Genomic DNA, 16888 nt, shown 5'->3' with positions numbered 1-16888 from the left:
TATGTTGCTTGTCCTGGAGGCTGCAAAAACATCAGCATTTCCCAGCTATCATATGAGAAGTAAAAATTTACCTGGAGAATTTGTTTCACTGTCTGTGTCCATTGCAACCTCCTCATAGTTGTCATACTGGTAAACACATCCAGAGTTGTCAAGTTTTTCCGATCGTTTCTGATCTGCATCGAAAGACTGAAAGGAAAAAAAAAAAAGGGATTGAAAATTAAAAACAAACAGTGTTTAATTTCATACCTTGGAGTACTGTACACAATAAAGGAAGAGTAGTCATTAACCATGGGTTATATGCCGTTACCTTCAGGTGCTTGTACACTGGCAAAAGCTTTGCCAAGGATCTTCTCCCCCCTGCACCTCAAATAACCTCACCAACCTCATGGGACTCCAGTTTTACAGCAAGCAATAAAGGGGAACACAGGGGGAAGGATCAGTTTCTTGTACTGTACTTCAGGATATGCATGCACTTTAAGGGCCATTTCACACCACATGCAGTCCAGTGCGTTTTTTTCTGCATCAAAAACGCATAGAAAGTAGGTTATATGGTTTTCAATTGCACAGTTCACTACAGTGCAGTCAGTTCCTGTGCGTTCCAGTAAAAAAAAAAAAAAAAAAAAAAAAAGTAGAACATGCTGCATTTTTTCTGCACCGGACTGTACTGGAATGCTGTAAAACGCATCAAAAATGCACTGCAACGCACCAGAACGCATCTAAATGCACCAAGAACGCACTGCAACACACTTGTCCTTATTTAAGGTTAAGAAAAAAAGAGGGGGAAAAAAAAAAAAAAAAAAAAAAGCACTGGGCTGCATCAAAAACGCACTGGAACGCATTAAAAACGTGCATGCAGAAAAGGACCTGGAACGCATCCGGACTGCGTTTCTATGGTGTGAACTGGCCCTAAAGGCAAATCAAAATTCTTACATCCTAATCATATAGTACAGGACACAGGATGTATAGTCTTAGACTAGGGTAGGTCCCCGAGCAGTACAGTAAACTGAGGGGTGGGCAACAATAGCAAACAAAAGGCAATTATGCCCACAGAAAAGGGTCAACAGACCCCAAACGCTCAGGATGACAGCTTGAAGCACCTTATGGCTGAAGCCCACATCAGCAGAGACCTCGAGATCCACCCAGTAAATTTTCAAGAAGGTAGGAACAGAAAACCAGGTGGTGGCATTGCAAACCTGTGAAACAGATGCTTCATGTTGAAAAGCCAAAAAAAAAAAAAAAAAAAAAAAACCACCACACAACAAATCCACCCCCCCCCCCCTTCCCATTTTTTGGGGCATGACCCCTGGAAATGAGTTGCCTGAGCCACCTAGCTATGGTAGAAAAGGCGGCAGGATGATCCTTCTTGGGACCTTCAGGGAGGACAAAATAGAATTTGCTGTTCAAAGCAACTGTCAAAGTCTAAGAAAGATATGAACAAGTCCTTTATGAGAAGAAGCTGCCAACTTGGAAACTCACCTGACAGAGGTAAAAGGCAAACAAAAAAGCCACTTTACTGGTGAAATCCTTCAAGGGGATATCCCAGATTGGTTTAAAGAGGTTTTTGGAAAAATGAAAGCACCAGATATAAATCCCATAGAGACACCAGCGGTTGAAGTAGCGGATAAAGATGCGCCACACCTTGTATAAAAGTCTTTACAAGAGCAAATGAAGCCAAAGGTCCCTGGAACAGAATTGATAATACTCTAAAGGGACAGATTTCTGCCCTAAGAGCCAGATGCTGTTCTAGGCCAGAATGGAAAAAGGGGAGGATGTGAGGAATAGAATAATTTAAGTGCTGAGAAGCCTGCTTTACCACAAGCCAAAACAGGCAATACAAGAGCAGATTTTTTTTACTCTGAGCAAAGCGTGAATTAAAGAATCAGTAATTCCTCTTTTAGGACATGGGTTTTAATAGCCAGGATTTTAAAGCCAGCGACTAAGAAACAAAAGGAGTAGAGCGCTTTGTGATTAATCTGGCTTGTTTGGTCTAGGCCAAGGCTCGTCTGCCATGAGACAGAGTATGCATGCAAAGTTCTGTTGGGCAAATTTAGTGTAATTTTTTCTCTACCTCCATCTTGCAAAGAAATCCTCCTGCCAATTTTTAAGTATGTAGCTGGCCATGGGTGTTAAACACACCCAAGAGTTAAAAAGCTTTGACTTCTCAGATCTTTCTGACGTCCAATTTTCCCCTTGGTGGTTTATGTGGTCTACAGCCGTGGCATTATCAGACCATTCTCTTACTGTGTGACTGTAGAAAGATGGGTCCAGTACAGGAAAGTTAGGGCTCTCTGTGACAAAACATTGAATGGGGGCATCAATGCCTGTGGGGACCAGGTGCCCTAGACCACTGGAGAATTGTAGATCCAGCCCCATCCTTACAGGATGGAGTCTGTCATTAGCACCTCCCAGTGAAAGGAAACTATTCACAGGATCTTAAAAGGCAAAGCTGGAAATTCACTATCCCAGGGATAGTTTTTGGATAGCTGGACAAAAGTAGTGAGCAATTCTGTTTGTCCCATGTCATGATAATGTTGAGCTGTAAGAGTCTGAATAGAATAGAGCAAAGAGAACTGCCTCGAAAGAGGCCACCATGAGGCCCAGAAGGGAGTCAACAGGTGCCTGGTTGATCTGAAAGTCCAATAATTAGATCTTAGAGAAGCAATCTTTACCTGTGGAAGGAAAATCTCAGCCTGGGTTGTATCTAAAATAAATAGAGAAACAGCAGGGGTGCGCTATACCCACTAGGATACAAAACTTCACCATTATTCAGATGTCTAAAAATCTATAAATGTAGAAAATGAAAGCATAAGAATGTCAGGTTTATAATCTTAAGGGGAAATACAGAATCAGTGCAAAAATACAAAATGATGGAACAGATTTACAACTGCCCTCATCAAAAACAGACAAAATGGATTTTTAGCCAGGGGTCCCGGTCACTATATGGTCCCAATGAAGGATTTACATTTCTACTATTTGTAACAGAGTAGCAAACAAATGGGTACTGTGAAGTGTGACAGTGTCTGAAGGTCCCCTATGTAGTAAAAATATCGTTTCAAACGTGTTTGAAAAATGTTTTAGGAAGTCTTAAGGGCAAATATAGCTCCCCCCATATTATAGGGAGGTAGGAGGATGTAATATTTTCTGGCCACTCGAGAGCATATACTTCACATGAGGATTGCATTTAATTGAAGATTATGCATCAGGACATTGTTTGGATCTGTTCTGATGCCTGGACTGTTATTTATGTCAGACGATGCATGACATTTACGTCATGACACACAAATAATGTCACATGCGGGCAAGAGATGTAGCCATGCCCCCACCCCATATTATAACTATATCTGCACTGCAAGAAGCCGCCATTTGCTATGTGCTTTCTTTAAACAAATCTTTAAATCAGGATACTGACCTACCCCATATACATTTCCACTCCAAGCAGAAAGATTGACCAACGGCAACTAAAGACATACTTGCTGTCTGGTTATCGTCTCCCTATAATGAGAACAGTTGTACATCTGTTCAATCATTTTGTATTTTTGTGCCAATTCTGCATTGCCCTATAAGGTTATACACATTGCATTCTAATGACCTCCTGTCATTTTCTACATTATACACACACATCAGGTAGTTTTTGGTTTGTTCTGTACCTAGAATTAGTTCAATACTCTAGGCAGTGGAAGGCTGGAGGGAAGAGGTTTTAAAGATGATCGCTCATCCAAAAGCATGAAGGAGCTAAATCATCCTTTGAACGTCAGAAGACAAAAACTAAGGCTGAAGAATTGTTCAGTAGCAGGTTGTCTACAGTTAGATCCATATTATATTTGGACACAGGCACAATTCATACTTTTGGCTCTGTATGCCACCAGAATAAAGCTTAAAAACAAAACAATCCAAATGAATTTGAAGTGCAGAATTTCAGCCTTAATTCAAGGGGTGGAACATAAATATCAAGTACAAATTTTAGGAACTGCAACCAGTTTTATACACCGCCCCCACATCAAGTTTAGAAAGTTGGTGTGTGATAAAGGGGGAATGTGAGTATAGGCATTTTGATGTCCACGGATGCCAGGAATTTCCCTGATCTGAGAGAAGCTATATTGGATCTTGCAGACTCAAAACAAAAATTTTGGGACACCTGACCCACCACATCACCTCCTCTCTGCCATTCATAAGACACAGCAATGCTGACACGCATATAGGTACAGCTGTTCAGGTCAACTAAGCGCACTGAGCTAAGCAGCACAAGTGCGCTGGTTACCGCAGGAGATTTCCCCTAAATCTGGCAGTGTCCCCTGACCCCACAAGGAAAAGTGGCATGGATTGGCCTTCCAATACTGTGACCTGTAGTCCCACAGCCAAAGCTCTGCAGCGACATGTAGAGTCTAGGGCCACCGTACTGCTGTGACCTGTAGTCCCACCAAAGCCCCGTTTCAGGTAGTGCATCCACTGAGCAGTCTCCCCCTTCTACTGCCACAAACATGCCACCAGGGTGCTCCTGCCACTAGTAACACCGCTGTACTGCTGGTGCAGGCCAGAAGGGGGCGAAGAAACACTTTCCACCTTATGCATTTGGCACTTAGAGTCTCCTAGACTGCCCTCAAGCTCCCCTACATGCAACACTTGGGGCAGGAAGCTACAGTACAACCAGTGAACCACTAAGTCAGTAAATGAGGAAAAAAAAAAAAAAAAAAAGAAGAAGGTACACTAGTGTTGCCCACAGCACTCACCTGTCTATGCTGCAGGATCCCTATAAGGTTTAATCTTCACCCATCACAGTATGCTCTGCCCCTAACCGGCTTTTAAGGACTCGACAGCAGGGGATCAATGTCTTGGATCTGTATAGCAACCTTCCAGTCCACAAACCAATACATCATTGTGCAGGGTCCTGCTTCAAAGGGTCAAGTGCCGGTCAGCATGTTGAGGGGCCAGCCCTTACTTACCCATTGCAGGGTCTAGGTACCATTCCTCTAAAAGCCATAGGAAAAGGCTCCGGTAAAATCCCAGACTAAACTGAGAATCTGGGAGTGACAATTTTGTCAACTATAACATTTTAGTCGACTAAAATACAACTAAAATGGCATTTTAGTCAAAAGACCAAGACTAAAATTAAATTTAAATTTGACTTCAAAATTAACACTGGTCTGTACTGCATGTTAATACCTCAATACCATAAAATAGTATATTAGAATTTAGCATTTAGTATAGATTTTTTAGATTTTTCCCTCCAGCAGTATATAAAAGTTTAGAAATTGTAGAGAAATATTAACTAATGCATTACAATTTAAAATAACACCCATTTGATTTTAATGTACTGGAGATTTAGTCGAATAAATAAGACTAAAAAAAAAAAAAAAAATTGCAGAAGACTAAAAGGGGACTAAAATTAAAATGCCATTTTAGTCCTAAGACTAAATCGCAATTTGCTGCCAAAATTAACACTGGATTCTAGCTATACTTTAATGCAGACACATGACCCTCACCTAAAAAAATAGCAAAGAAACTGTAGTTTTGCCTAATGGGGAGGGGTTATGACAGCATAACCCTATCATTAATATGAAAGGCTCTGTGTCCCTTGATGTACAATAAAATAAAGACACCTTGTACAAGCAGGCTCAGCAGTCCAAGCCTTTATCTACAAAATATTGCTCATGTGCATATAGAGCTGTGTCATCCTTAAGACCTGACAAATAATACTCCAAAACATCAATATAAATAGAATAGCAGAATAGCAGTGCCGAAGACCTAAGCTGCATTTTTTTCCCAAAAAACAAGGTCCCCAAATGCAGGATTGTCTTCTCTGTTTATTTGACCAGTCACGTTAGCTACAGTCTGACAAATGGACATAAACGCTGTAAGCAGGACCAGCAAAAGCAAGGTTGCCTTTAATAAGATCTCAAAGCACCTGTCAATCAAACCCTTAAAAAAAAAAAAAAAAAAAAAAAAAAAAAAAAAAAAGGGTGGAAACTTCAAGAGAAACCATGAAAAACTTTGAGAACAGACGTCAGAATCTACTAAATTTCTTTCCCATGGGATATACCTCAGTAAAGAGTAGAGTTGTGGAGAAAGCATGTGATATGAAGCCTAGCTTGTGTCTCATAAAATGAAAAAGGATAAAATATTCCTTTGCAGGATCCTTTTCTGCATCCACAGAAAGAGGTTAGAGGATCAGGATCGTATTCTTGAATAGATTCAAATAGTAGAAAGACAGAGGCACTTTTGGGCCCTTGGGAAGAAGGCTCCAGATGGGCAGAATAAGAAATAAAAGCATAGTTGCAGTAAAATGTGCCTTAGTCGGATAGGCCATTTGATGCACGCTGGAATGGGAGGTGCGATAACAGGGGACCTTATTTCAGTTAATCAGAACAGCCATCACCTTAAGGATTTTGCTGGTTCCTTCTCGTGCCATCTATGGCCTAAGTGCTTTGTTTTTCCTCAGTTCTTCTGTGCCTTGTCTCTGCCATTGCTGAGGGAGGGGATACCCTATTGGGGGGGACTCATGAAATGGATGGGGGGTGGGTGTGTCCAGGAAAGGAGCTGCTACAAACCAGGTGCTGACCAATATCCTGTCTGTTTCTTTTCAGAAGGCAGCAAGGAACAGACATGCTTGTCAGCGGAAATGGCGGGTGAAGTGCATCAGCCAAAAAGGCATTTAACTACATCACCACCCAAGCAGCAATGTTGTGTGTAAAAAAGCCCACCAAGTTCAAGAAAAAAAAAAAAAACGTAAAATGTTACCTTTGGCAAACATAGTACAAATATTTGCAGGAGGGGGATAAACATACTACACGAATTTACATCCCACACATTAAAACAGGACATAGTCAAAATTACAGGGAAATCTGTCTAACCTTATCCACACTGCAGGTTGCCAAAGGAGACCCAACTTTATCTACCACGGTGGGTATACCCCGAGCAGGTCTCCAAGGTCTGGGTGTCAAAGAAATGAACCACGGCCCTGAACTTGAGCACCCTGCTGTTAATTACACTTGTTGAATTGCGTACCAAGGTGAGTGCTTAACACAGGATGCAATGCCCAAAGCAAACAATACAGGCCTGCCCCATTGATGCGGGGTCTGGTTCCCAAGATATACATCGAGGGCAACTGATTCAGAAACCGCTATTGAGCCCTGAGGCCATAAAGCAATTGGATCTTGATTGTCAGGTGAAATACTAAAGAAAAAAAAACTGGGTGGAGTTATATAAGGGTGCAATGCAAAGCTTTTAGGAATGGCCTACTAGACCATAGTCTAGGACTACTCATCCTGTGCCCTGTACTCTACAATTAGGCTAAATTGTTTTTGCATAAAACGTTTTATCACACAAGACTAAAGTAATCCCTTGGTCCCACCACCATTTGATATACAAAGCCTAAACCAGTGGTATTGATTATACTGCCCTACATAAAAACACACCTTGCTCCGTTTACTCTTGTCTCCTACAAGCTTCATGAACCTGTTATACTGTTCCTCCTGGTTGGAAAGGTCTCGAATTTTTCTTATTTCTTCTTCTCGTTTTCTTTTTTCTTCTTCTTCCTGTTTCTTTTTATCCTCTTCCTCTCTGCGCTTTTCTTCAGCTTTCTGTTGTTGCAACTTTTTCCATGCTTTTGTTTGTTGTCTTCTGAGTGCCTGTTTCGCTATAAGAGAACAAACTATTCAGTGTGCAGCTTCATTAAATGATTTACTGCTGTGTATACCACGAGTCCAAAGCCTCTCAGAAGCCCAGACTGTGCATTACCTGCATAAGCAGCACTGCTGACTTTACGTGATGTAATGGAATTTGAGCCTCCCTTCTCAATCTGAGGCTCCGCTTTGGTCTTTTCTTTCTGGGGCTCTGTCTTGACCTTCTCTTTTTGGGGCTCTGTCTGGACCTTCTCTTTCTGAGGGTCTACCTTGCCTTTCGATAGCTTTTCCTTGCCCTCTTTCATTACCATTTGTTCTTTTTGATGCCATTTTTTACTTGCAGACTGCAAAGCCAGAAGACGCAAATGAAGCTCTGATAATTCCTCTTCCTCTCTGACAGGGTTCTGGAAAATAACCAATCTTTGTTAGATCCTACTAATATTTTATAGGATAAACATTCAGATAGTTACCAATCCCTTACTAATTATATAGAATAAATAAAATAGAGAGCCTTAACTTCTTTAGATAGCACAGAATACAGAGGTGTTATGCCCCTGTACACAGGGTCGGATTTTCATGTTAGATGGGAGCTTGTTGTCGGAATTCCAACCGTGTGTAGGCACGATCGGAATTTCCGCCACACAAAATTTGAGATCTGGGTTTCAAGTGTTCAACAAAATTCCTTGTCGTAAATTCAGATCGTGTGTACACAATTCCGACGCACAAAGTTCCACGTATGCTCAGAATCAAGCAGAAGAGCCGCACTGGCTATTGAACTTTATTTTTCTCGGCTTGTCGTACGTCACCGCGTTCTTGATGTTCGGAATTTCCGACAAGATTTGTGTGACCGTGTGTAAGCAAGACAAGTTTTGAGCCAACATCCGTCGGAAAAAAAATCCATGGATTTTGTAGTCGGAATGTCTGATCTCGTGTACGGGGCATTACTTGTACAGAGAAATAAGCGTGAAAAGAGGTGCATGTAGATTTAGCTGCAGTATGCAACATGGAATAGATGCCAGAGAATATAATGCAGACAGATGAGGAGAACTTTGAGTGAAGCTATTGTGGACATTGTGGTGAAAGTTTAGATGCTAGAGAACGTAACAATGCATGATGTGTGCTTACTAACGGAAGAATCTTCTTAGGGTACAGACAATGCTGTGAGTGAGTGCATTGGGGATCTGTCACAACTGCAGTGCAAAACTACAAAAAGGGGTCATGTCTGATAGGTGGAACTAACAACAGTCACTGCTGAAGGTTTCTGGAGCCAGGAGCGAAGCTGGACATAGCAGTCTCTCTTCTCTACATCTTTACAGCACAGAGTTGAGACTCACATAGCCTGCCTTCTCATTGCAGTATCAGAGCTCAGGAGATTCACTCTCTCCAGGGCACATTAAACACTGTTTTTATAGTGTGGGTAGCTGTCAGTTTTGCCTTACAGTGAGCTGCCATGAGGTGACAGTGTGATGCACATTTCAGTTTATAGCAACGTTATTTTTTTTTTTGGTTTTTTTTTCCAGTTTTATTTGAAGCGTAGAAAGAAATGCTTCATTCACGTCTCTACACAGCAGAAAATCTTCCAGTCTGCATTTTTCTCTCACTGTGGTGTGAGCTGCGTACATAGAAAACAATTGTATTCAATGTGTCCTTGGAGGTGACTGGCTGTACTCAGTGCAGAAAAAAACAGCAATTACAGAACAGTGTGAACGATCCCTAACTCTTACATAGACATATCAGGCGAGGTTGAAAAAAAAAAAAAGTCCATCTTGTGTGAGCGATTATATGTCAGTATTACATTGAATATCCCTGTATGTTGTGGTCGTTCAGGTGCTTATCGAATAGTTTTTTAAACTATCGATGCCCCCCGCTGAGAGCACCACCTGTGGAAGGAAATTCCACATCCTTGCCGCTCTTACAGTAAAGAACCCTCTACATAGTTTAAGGTTAAACCTCTTTTCTTCTAATTTTAATGGTGTGGCCACGAGTCTTGTTAAACTACCTTCCATTAAAACGTTTTATCCCTATTGTGGAGTCACCAGTACTGTATTTATAAATTTAAATCATATCCCCTCCCAGAGAGAATAAGTTCAGTGCTCGCAACCTTTCCTAATAACCAAGATCCTCCAGACCCTTTATTAGCTTTGTTGCCCTTCTTTGTACTCGCCCCATTTCCAGTACACCCTTCCTGAGGACTGGTGCCCAGAACTGAACGGCATACTCTAGGTGCGGCCGGACCAGAGTCTTGTAGAGCAGGAGAATTATCGTTTTATCTCAGGAGTTGATCCCCTTTTTAATGCATGCCAATATTCTGTTTGCTTTGTTAGCTGCAGCTTGGCATTGCATGCCATTGCTGAGCCCATCTTCTACTAGGGCCCCCAGGTCCTTTGCATTCATTTGTTACGATTAACAGTCACCACTCATCTGCAACTTTCTATGACAGATACCCACTTACAGCAGTTCTCATTGTGGCAAAGCCACCTGGAAGTTCGGCTGGCCATCCGCTGAGCAATTGACAAAGCGAACTTCACGGATGCGCAGTAGGGAACCGGCTGCGAAGCCGCAAGGTAAGGCTTCCCCTAAAAGAAATGGCGGCAGCAGCACACGAGAGCCGATTGAAAAATCAGCTGGGGTGAAGACACCGCTGGATTCGTGGACAGGCAAGTGTCTTAACATGAAAAGTCAGCAGCCACTGTATGACAGTAATGCAGGAGGAGCAGTGTATGAGAAGAGGCTGGCAGTGATTTATTCTTAACTTTAGAGTATGCTGGCAGTGCTGTCCCAGGAGACAAGGGGTCTCCTAGGAGTGCAGGGGGTTGTGGAAAGTTTATTTCAGAAACTTCCCTCTTAAAACTAGGGTGCGTGTTATACGCTGATAAATAGCAGCACAGCTAAAACATTGTAGTGCAGTCTTACGTGGCCAAGATAAAATTTGTATAAAAGTGAATATACTTTTATGCTAGGTTACATGAGATTCTGTTCAGTATTTATTCCAGAAAAAGACATACCTCATTTTTGTCATCTGTAGTGTTGCTTTCAGGGGTAACTGCCTGATCAATTTCATCAAGCTCTGAGGAAAAAAAAGAAAAACACACAAATCAAAACACAGTACTCTAGCAATGCACATATTAGTGTGTTACCAAGTTTTAGAAACATCTGTTAAATTATACTAATGCTTGCCATATGTAAAAAAAAAAAAAAAAAAAAAAAAAAAACCCCACACACACAACACACACCACAGTAATTAACCTTGTAAGTTGTCTTTATCTGTTCTATTGCATAGTTCTAACAAGAAAAGAAAACCCCCCTTTGTTGAAACTTTGTAGGCAACACTCACACATAAGCAGATAAAAAAAAATATACATTATTTTTTGACCTACTTATGTGTGATGGTTGCCTACAAAGTCCAAACGAAGGGGGATTTTCTTCTCTTGTTTTACAATAGGGATGTGGCAACAACACACTTGTCTGGGTTAAATCCCCTTTTTGCTATTGCATAGTTCTGGGTGTGGTAAAAACAGAACACAACATTGCCTGACAAACTATGCTAGGTACTTGAGCACTTTCATATGAAGGTGGACGATGTGCACATGTATATTGCTCTGTATAGGTTTAGACTTCCTCAGGGAGTCAAAACTCACTCAGCAATTTCTGTGGCCTTTGGAAAAGCATTGGGTAGAATAGTGCTTCCTGTGCCTGCTTTAAAGTGTGCATATTGCAGTAGGTATATCTATACCAAACAACAAAAATTAACCCTGTGACCAAGATCCATGCAGGAATGATCATTAGAGTGGCTGTTAAAACACTCTAACCTGTATACACCACCAGCACTGCCTCCTATTGTGGTATTCCCCTCTGTGTACGATTTATAAAAATAAATGCTGCAAATACCTAATTTCACTGCCAAGATTGCAATCGCATTTTTTTAGGCGTTACAGGGGGCAAAATGACACAGGACAAGCACAGTGTCATAACATGCTTTAAAGGAGCAGGATCCATTTATTTTTTAGGGTTAACACATGCTTCAATTGCCTGGCTTTAACTATGGTGAGCAGCCCCCCTTTGCTTTGGAGTAGTATGTGATGCCCTTACAGCAGCTGCCAACCGCAGGCCTGTAGAAGAATATGTAAGCTGCCCAAAAAAAAAAACAAACACACTTCACCTAAGGAATTGGAAGCTGCACTATATTACATTACAATTTTTGTTTGAGTTTAGATATTAATATAGACCTGTTCACACCAGAACAGTGCATTAAAATCTGCTTTCCATGCCTGCTTCTCGCACTCAAAACGCACTGCAGTTGGGATCTGTAGCGGGTGTCAATGGTAAATTGACACTCCAAAGTACCATGCAATCCTGTTACTCTGCGCTTTTTAACCACTTCAGCCCCAGAAGGATTTACCCCCATCCTGACCAGAGCACTTTTTGCGATTCAGCACTGCGTCACTTTAACTGGCAATTGCGCGGTCGTGCGACGTGGCTCCAAAACAAAATTGACGTCCCTTTTTTCCCACAAACAGATCTTTCTTTTGGTGGTATTTGATCACCTCTGCAATTTTTATTTTTTGCGCTATAAACAAAAGAGCGTCAATTTTGGAAAAAAAAAAAAAAGCTTTATTTTTTACTTTTTGCTATAATAAATATCCCCAAAAAATATATAAAAAACATTTTTTTCCTCAGTTTAGGCCGATACGTATTCTTCCACATAATATTGGTAAACAAAAAAACGCAATAAGCGTTTGATTGGTTTGCGCAAAAGTTATAGCGTTTACAAAATAGGGGATAGTTATGGCATTTTTATTAATTTTTTTTTTACTAGTAATGGCGGCGATCAGCGATTTTTATCGGGACTGCAACATTATGGCGGACACATCGGACATTTTTGGGAAAATTGTCATTTATACAGCAATCAGTGCTATAAAAATGCACTGATTCCTGTGTAAATGACACTGGCAGAGAAGGGGTTAACCACTAGGGGGCGGGGAGGGGTTAAGTATGTCCTAGGGGAGTGATTCTAACTGTAGGGTGGATGGGCTGTGTGTGGCACGTCACTGCTCTCTGCTCCGATGACAGGGAGCAGAGATCCAGTGACACTGTCATTAGGCAGAACGGGGAGATGCTGTTTACAATGGCATCTCCCCGTTCGTCCTCTCCGTGAGGCGATCGCGGGTATCCCCGCGGTGATAGAGTCCGCGGGACCCGGGACCCGTCTCACGGAGATCGCGGCAGTCGCGCGTACACGGCGGCAAATTCAAAGTAACGTACGGGTACAGTACTTTGCGCAGCCGTGCCATTCTGCCGACGTATATCTACAGGAGCCGGTCGGGAACCAGTTAAAGTAGTACAAGCTACGTTTACTGTAGTCCAGTGTGATTCAGCACAAAAATGAACGGGTCACCAGATCAATGTGACAGCCTTTGATTGGCTATCACAGTGATCAGTCACTGTGTCGCCTGCACCCCTGTGTTTACTACTTCTGAATGGGAGGAGAAAAAGATATAAAAACCAGGTGTAAAAAAAAAAAAAAAATTATATTAGAAAGAAAGAGTAACTAAACAGAGGTTGCCAGTGTTAGGGTCAAGGTAAGGTTTCTTTGGTCAGTATAAGTGTTTTAGACAGGATAGAAAAATAAAATTATAAAAATGCCCACAATTGTGTTTCTAGGCCCTACTATGGGTACAAACAACATACACATACAGCATCTCAAAAAAAATGAGTACACCCCTTACATTTTTGCAAATATTTTATATCTTTTCATGTGACAACACTGAAGAAATTACACTTTGCTACAATGTAAAGTAGTGAGTGTACAGCTTATATAACAGTGTAAATTTGCTGTCCCCTCAAAATAACACAGCCATTAATATCTAAACCGCTGGCAACAAAAAAGTGAGTATACCCCTAAGTGAAAAAGTTCAAACTGAGCCCAAAGTGTCAATATTTTGCGTGACCACCATTTTTTTCCAGCACTGCCTTAACCCTCTTGGGCATGGAGTTTACCAGAGCTTCATAGGTTGCCACTGGAGTCCTCTTCCACTCCTTCATGACATCACGGAGCTGGTAAATGTTAGAGACCTTGCACTCCTCCACCTTCTGTTTGAGGATGCCCCACAGATGCTCAATAGGGTTTAGGTCTGGAGACATGCTTGGCCAGTCTATCACCTTTACCCTCAGCTTCTTTAGCAAGGAAGTGGTCGTCCTGGGGGTGTGTATCGGGTTGTTATGTTTGAATACTGCCCTGTGGCCCAGTCTCCAAAGGGAGGGGATCATGCTCTGCTTCAGTATGTCACAGTACATGTTGGCATTCATGGTTCTCTCAATGAACTGTAGCTCCCCAGTGCCGGCAGCACTCATGGAGCCCCAGACCATGACACTCCCACCACCATGATTGACTGTAGGCAAGACACACTTGTCTTTGAACGCCTCACCTGGTTGCCGCCCCACATGTTTGACACCATCAGAACCAAATAAGTTTAACTTGGTCTCATCAGACCACAGGACATGGTTCCAGTAATCCATGTCCTTAGTCTGCTTGTCTTCAGAAAACTGTTTGCAGGCTTTCTTGTGCATCATCTTTAGAAGAGGCTTCCTTCTGGGACGACAGCCATGCAGACCAGTTTGATGCAGTGTGCGGCGTATGGTCTGAGCACTGACAGGCTGACCCCCCCCCCCCCACACCCCTTTAACCTCTGCAGCAATGCTGGCAGCACTCATACATCTATTTCCCAAAGACAATCTCTGGATACGACGCTGAGCACGTGCACTGAACTTCATGGTCGACCATGGCAAGACCTGTTTTGAGTTGAACCTGTCCTGTTAAACTGCTGTATGGTTTTGGCCACCATGCTGCAGCTCAGTTTCAGGGTCTTGGGAATCTTATAGCCTAGGCCATCTTTATGTAGAGCAACATATTTTTTTTTCAGACCCTCAGAGTTCTTTGCCATGTTTAACCATCAGTGATCAGTATGTGAGAATGAGAACACCAAATTTATTCATACCTGAGACCTCGTAACACTAACGAGTCACATGACACTGGGGAGGGAAAATGGCTGATTGGGCCCAATTTGGACATTTTCATTTAGGGGCATATTCATTTTTGTTGCCAGCGGTTTAGACATTAATGGCTGTGTGTTGAGTTATTTTGAGGCAGCAGACAATTTACACTGTTATACAAGCTGTCACTAAGGGGTTAAGCATTGATATGCTGCAATATACTACATTTTAACTTTGTGGGTTTAATACCACTTTAAAGAAGCATGAATAATAGCGATGCACGGAATGGGTTTTTTGGTGCCGGAACAGATACCGAAAATAAATCTTCCTTAATCCCGAAACAGCACCAAAACCGAAATAGTTTTTTGTTTTTTTGTTTTTTAAATATTACACAAAAAAATTTTTGGATATACAAAATTGTGTTACATTCGTAATATTATTTATATTTAACTTATTGATTAATTTTATGAAGAAAAAGAAAACTACAATCCAGTAATGTCAAAAAGTACTTTACTAAAAAGTAACCCACATAAAATTGGACAGGGGACACAGAAGATAAAAATAAAATAAGACTGCAGTCAGTGCACATTGCACCACCATACCAAATAAAAACAGGCATAAAATAAATATATAGTAAATAATAATAATAATAATAAGCCAAAGACTGACTTTTATATTTTATTAATTTCCAACTTACATCAGAACTAATAATTCAGTTCTCTCTCCCTAAGGTGTCAGCGGCTGGATGTGCCATATAAAAGTGCATGTATGTATCTGGGTTAGATACATACTAGTCATAAAGTAGACCGCACTGTGTTCCGGCCCCGGGTATGGGTGGGGACATCCTGGAAGTGGAACACAGACTAGTCTACAGCAGCGGTGCTCAGCCAATCACAGCAAGCAATGTAGACTAGTCTTGTCTGTTTATGGAAGTCACTGCCCATACCCGGAACACGGTGTGGTATAGTACTGTAGTATGTAGACAGCCACAGATACAGAACATACAGTTTTGCATTTGCACATGCAGCGGGCTGACAGCTTTAGGGAGAGACATAGTTTAGCCCAACAGCAACAAACTATGGTACAGTAGTTCAAAAGCTGGAGTTCTCTCTTAAATTGAAGTGCAAAAAACTGTAGAAGAACTACAATTAACAACCAACAAATGGCACAACTAGACAATTGGAACATACTAGGTAAGTCAGTCATATTATGTTGTATGTTCCAATTGTCCAATACCAATTCATTTACTATGTTCAACATGGTAAATGAATTGGTCTATGCTACGGATTTTTAAATCTATTTCAGTAAAAGTGGCAGATTTCGCTTTAAGAACAAAAGCTGTTCAGCTTTCTCACAGGAGAGACGTTTCTCTTATCAAGAATATGAGATGCTAGACTGAATAGTCTCTCACTCTCTGTACTGGTGCTTGGGGCAGATAAATATCTTCGTGCAAGCAAGGGAAAACGTTCTTTGTTGATGCGCCAGTACTCAAGGGGATTGTCGCTTCTGGCAATTGGCTGTTCAGCTAAATAAATGTCCAGCTACACTTGTGGCACCGCTATGGATTGGGGTGCATTCATGTAAAATTTCTTCAAACATCAGATATGGAGGGAGTGTGTTCCTCTTCACTTGTATGCGACCCTTTCTAACTTCTCTGTGCGACACCTCAAAACTCCTTCACTAGATGCTCCCACCACCTCCATTTGTGGCAGTATCATTTCCCGCGCACACTGCTTTTTCTCCACATTAAAGTAATGCTCGAAATCGGTTGGTAACGGCCTCCAGTAGAGTGGTTTTAGCCGTTTTTACGCCATGGTCTGTTTCTACCTCTTTTCCAAGCAGACGCTTCAGTGCAGCAACCAAGGGGATAACTTCAGCAATGGAAGCATTATCTGAGCTTATTTCTTTTTTTTTTGTTAACTGTTCAAATGGATATAGAAGAGAAACTATTTTCAACTAACGTCCACTGATGTGCACTCAGTGTTGCTGGCAGCTCGTAATCTGCAATGTATGCAGCTAACACGCTTTTGTTCAAAAAGACTTTGTAGCATATAGTAGGTGCTGTTCCAACGAGTGGCTACATCTTGCTGCAGTTGTTTCGGTGCCATTCCAAACTGCATCTGCAAAGCTTGTAATCTGAAATAAGCAAGCGGAGAATGCTTAAAAGTGACCCACAATTTTTCTTCCTTTTGATACGATATCAGATATGGTGCGCTGACTCAGCAATCCTTCATTCACAGCATGCTTTGAAGTTCACTGTCCTCCATTGCCTTTGCCAT

The 16888-nt window shown here is 41.6% G+C and overlaps 1 protein-coding gene across 1 annotated transcript in view; it reads right to left on the bottom strand.

Moving 5' to 3' along the window:
* Positions 1-16888, bottom strand: part of ZFC3H1 (zinc finger C3H1-type containing) — a 162035-nt gene that overhangs the window by 127790 nt on the left and 17357 nt on the right. The window contains exons 3-6 of the mRNA XM_073620040.1: positions 10625-10686; positions 7735-8023; positions 7413-7633; positions 72-186 (exon numbers count right to left, since the gene is read on the bottom strand). Coding sequence (XP_073476141.1) covers positions 72-186; positions 7413-7633; positions 7735-8023; positions 10625-10686 — 687 coding nt within the window. The remainder of the gene's footprint in view (positions 1-71; positions 187-7412; positions 7634-7734; positions 8024-10624; positions 10687-16888) is intronic.

The sequence above is a fragment of the Aquarana catesbeiana genome, linkage group LG03 (assembly GCF_042186555.1).
Source record: "Aquarana catesbeiana isolate 2022-GZ linkage group LG03, ASM4218655v1, whole genome shotgun sequence".
In the NCBI taxonomy this organism is placed as follows: domain Eukaryota; kingdom Metazoa; phylum Chordata; class Amphibia; order Anura; family Ranidae; genus Aquarana; species Aquarana catesbeiana.
Note: the sequence above shows the minus strand (reverse complement) of the source record. Positions and strands in the feature narration are given on the sequence as shown.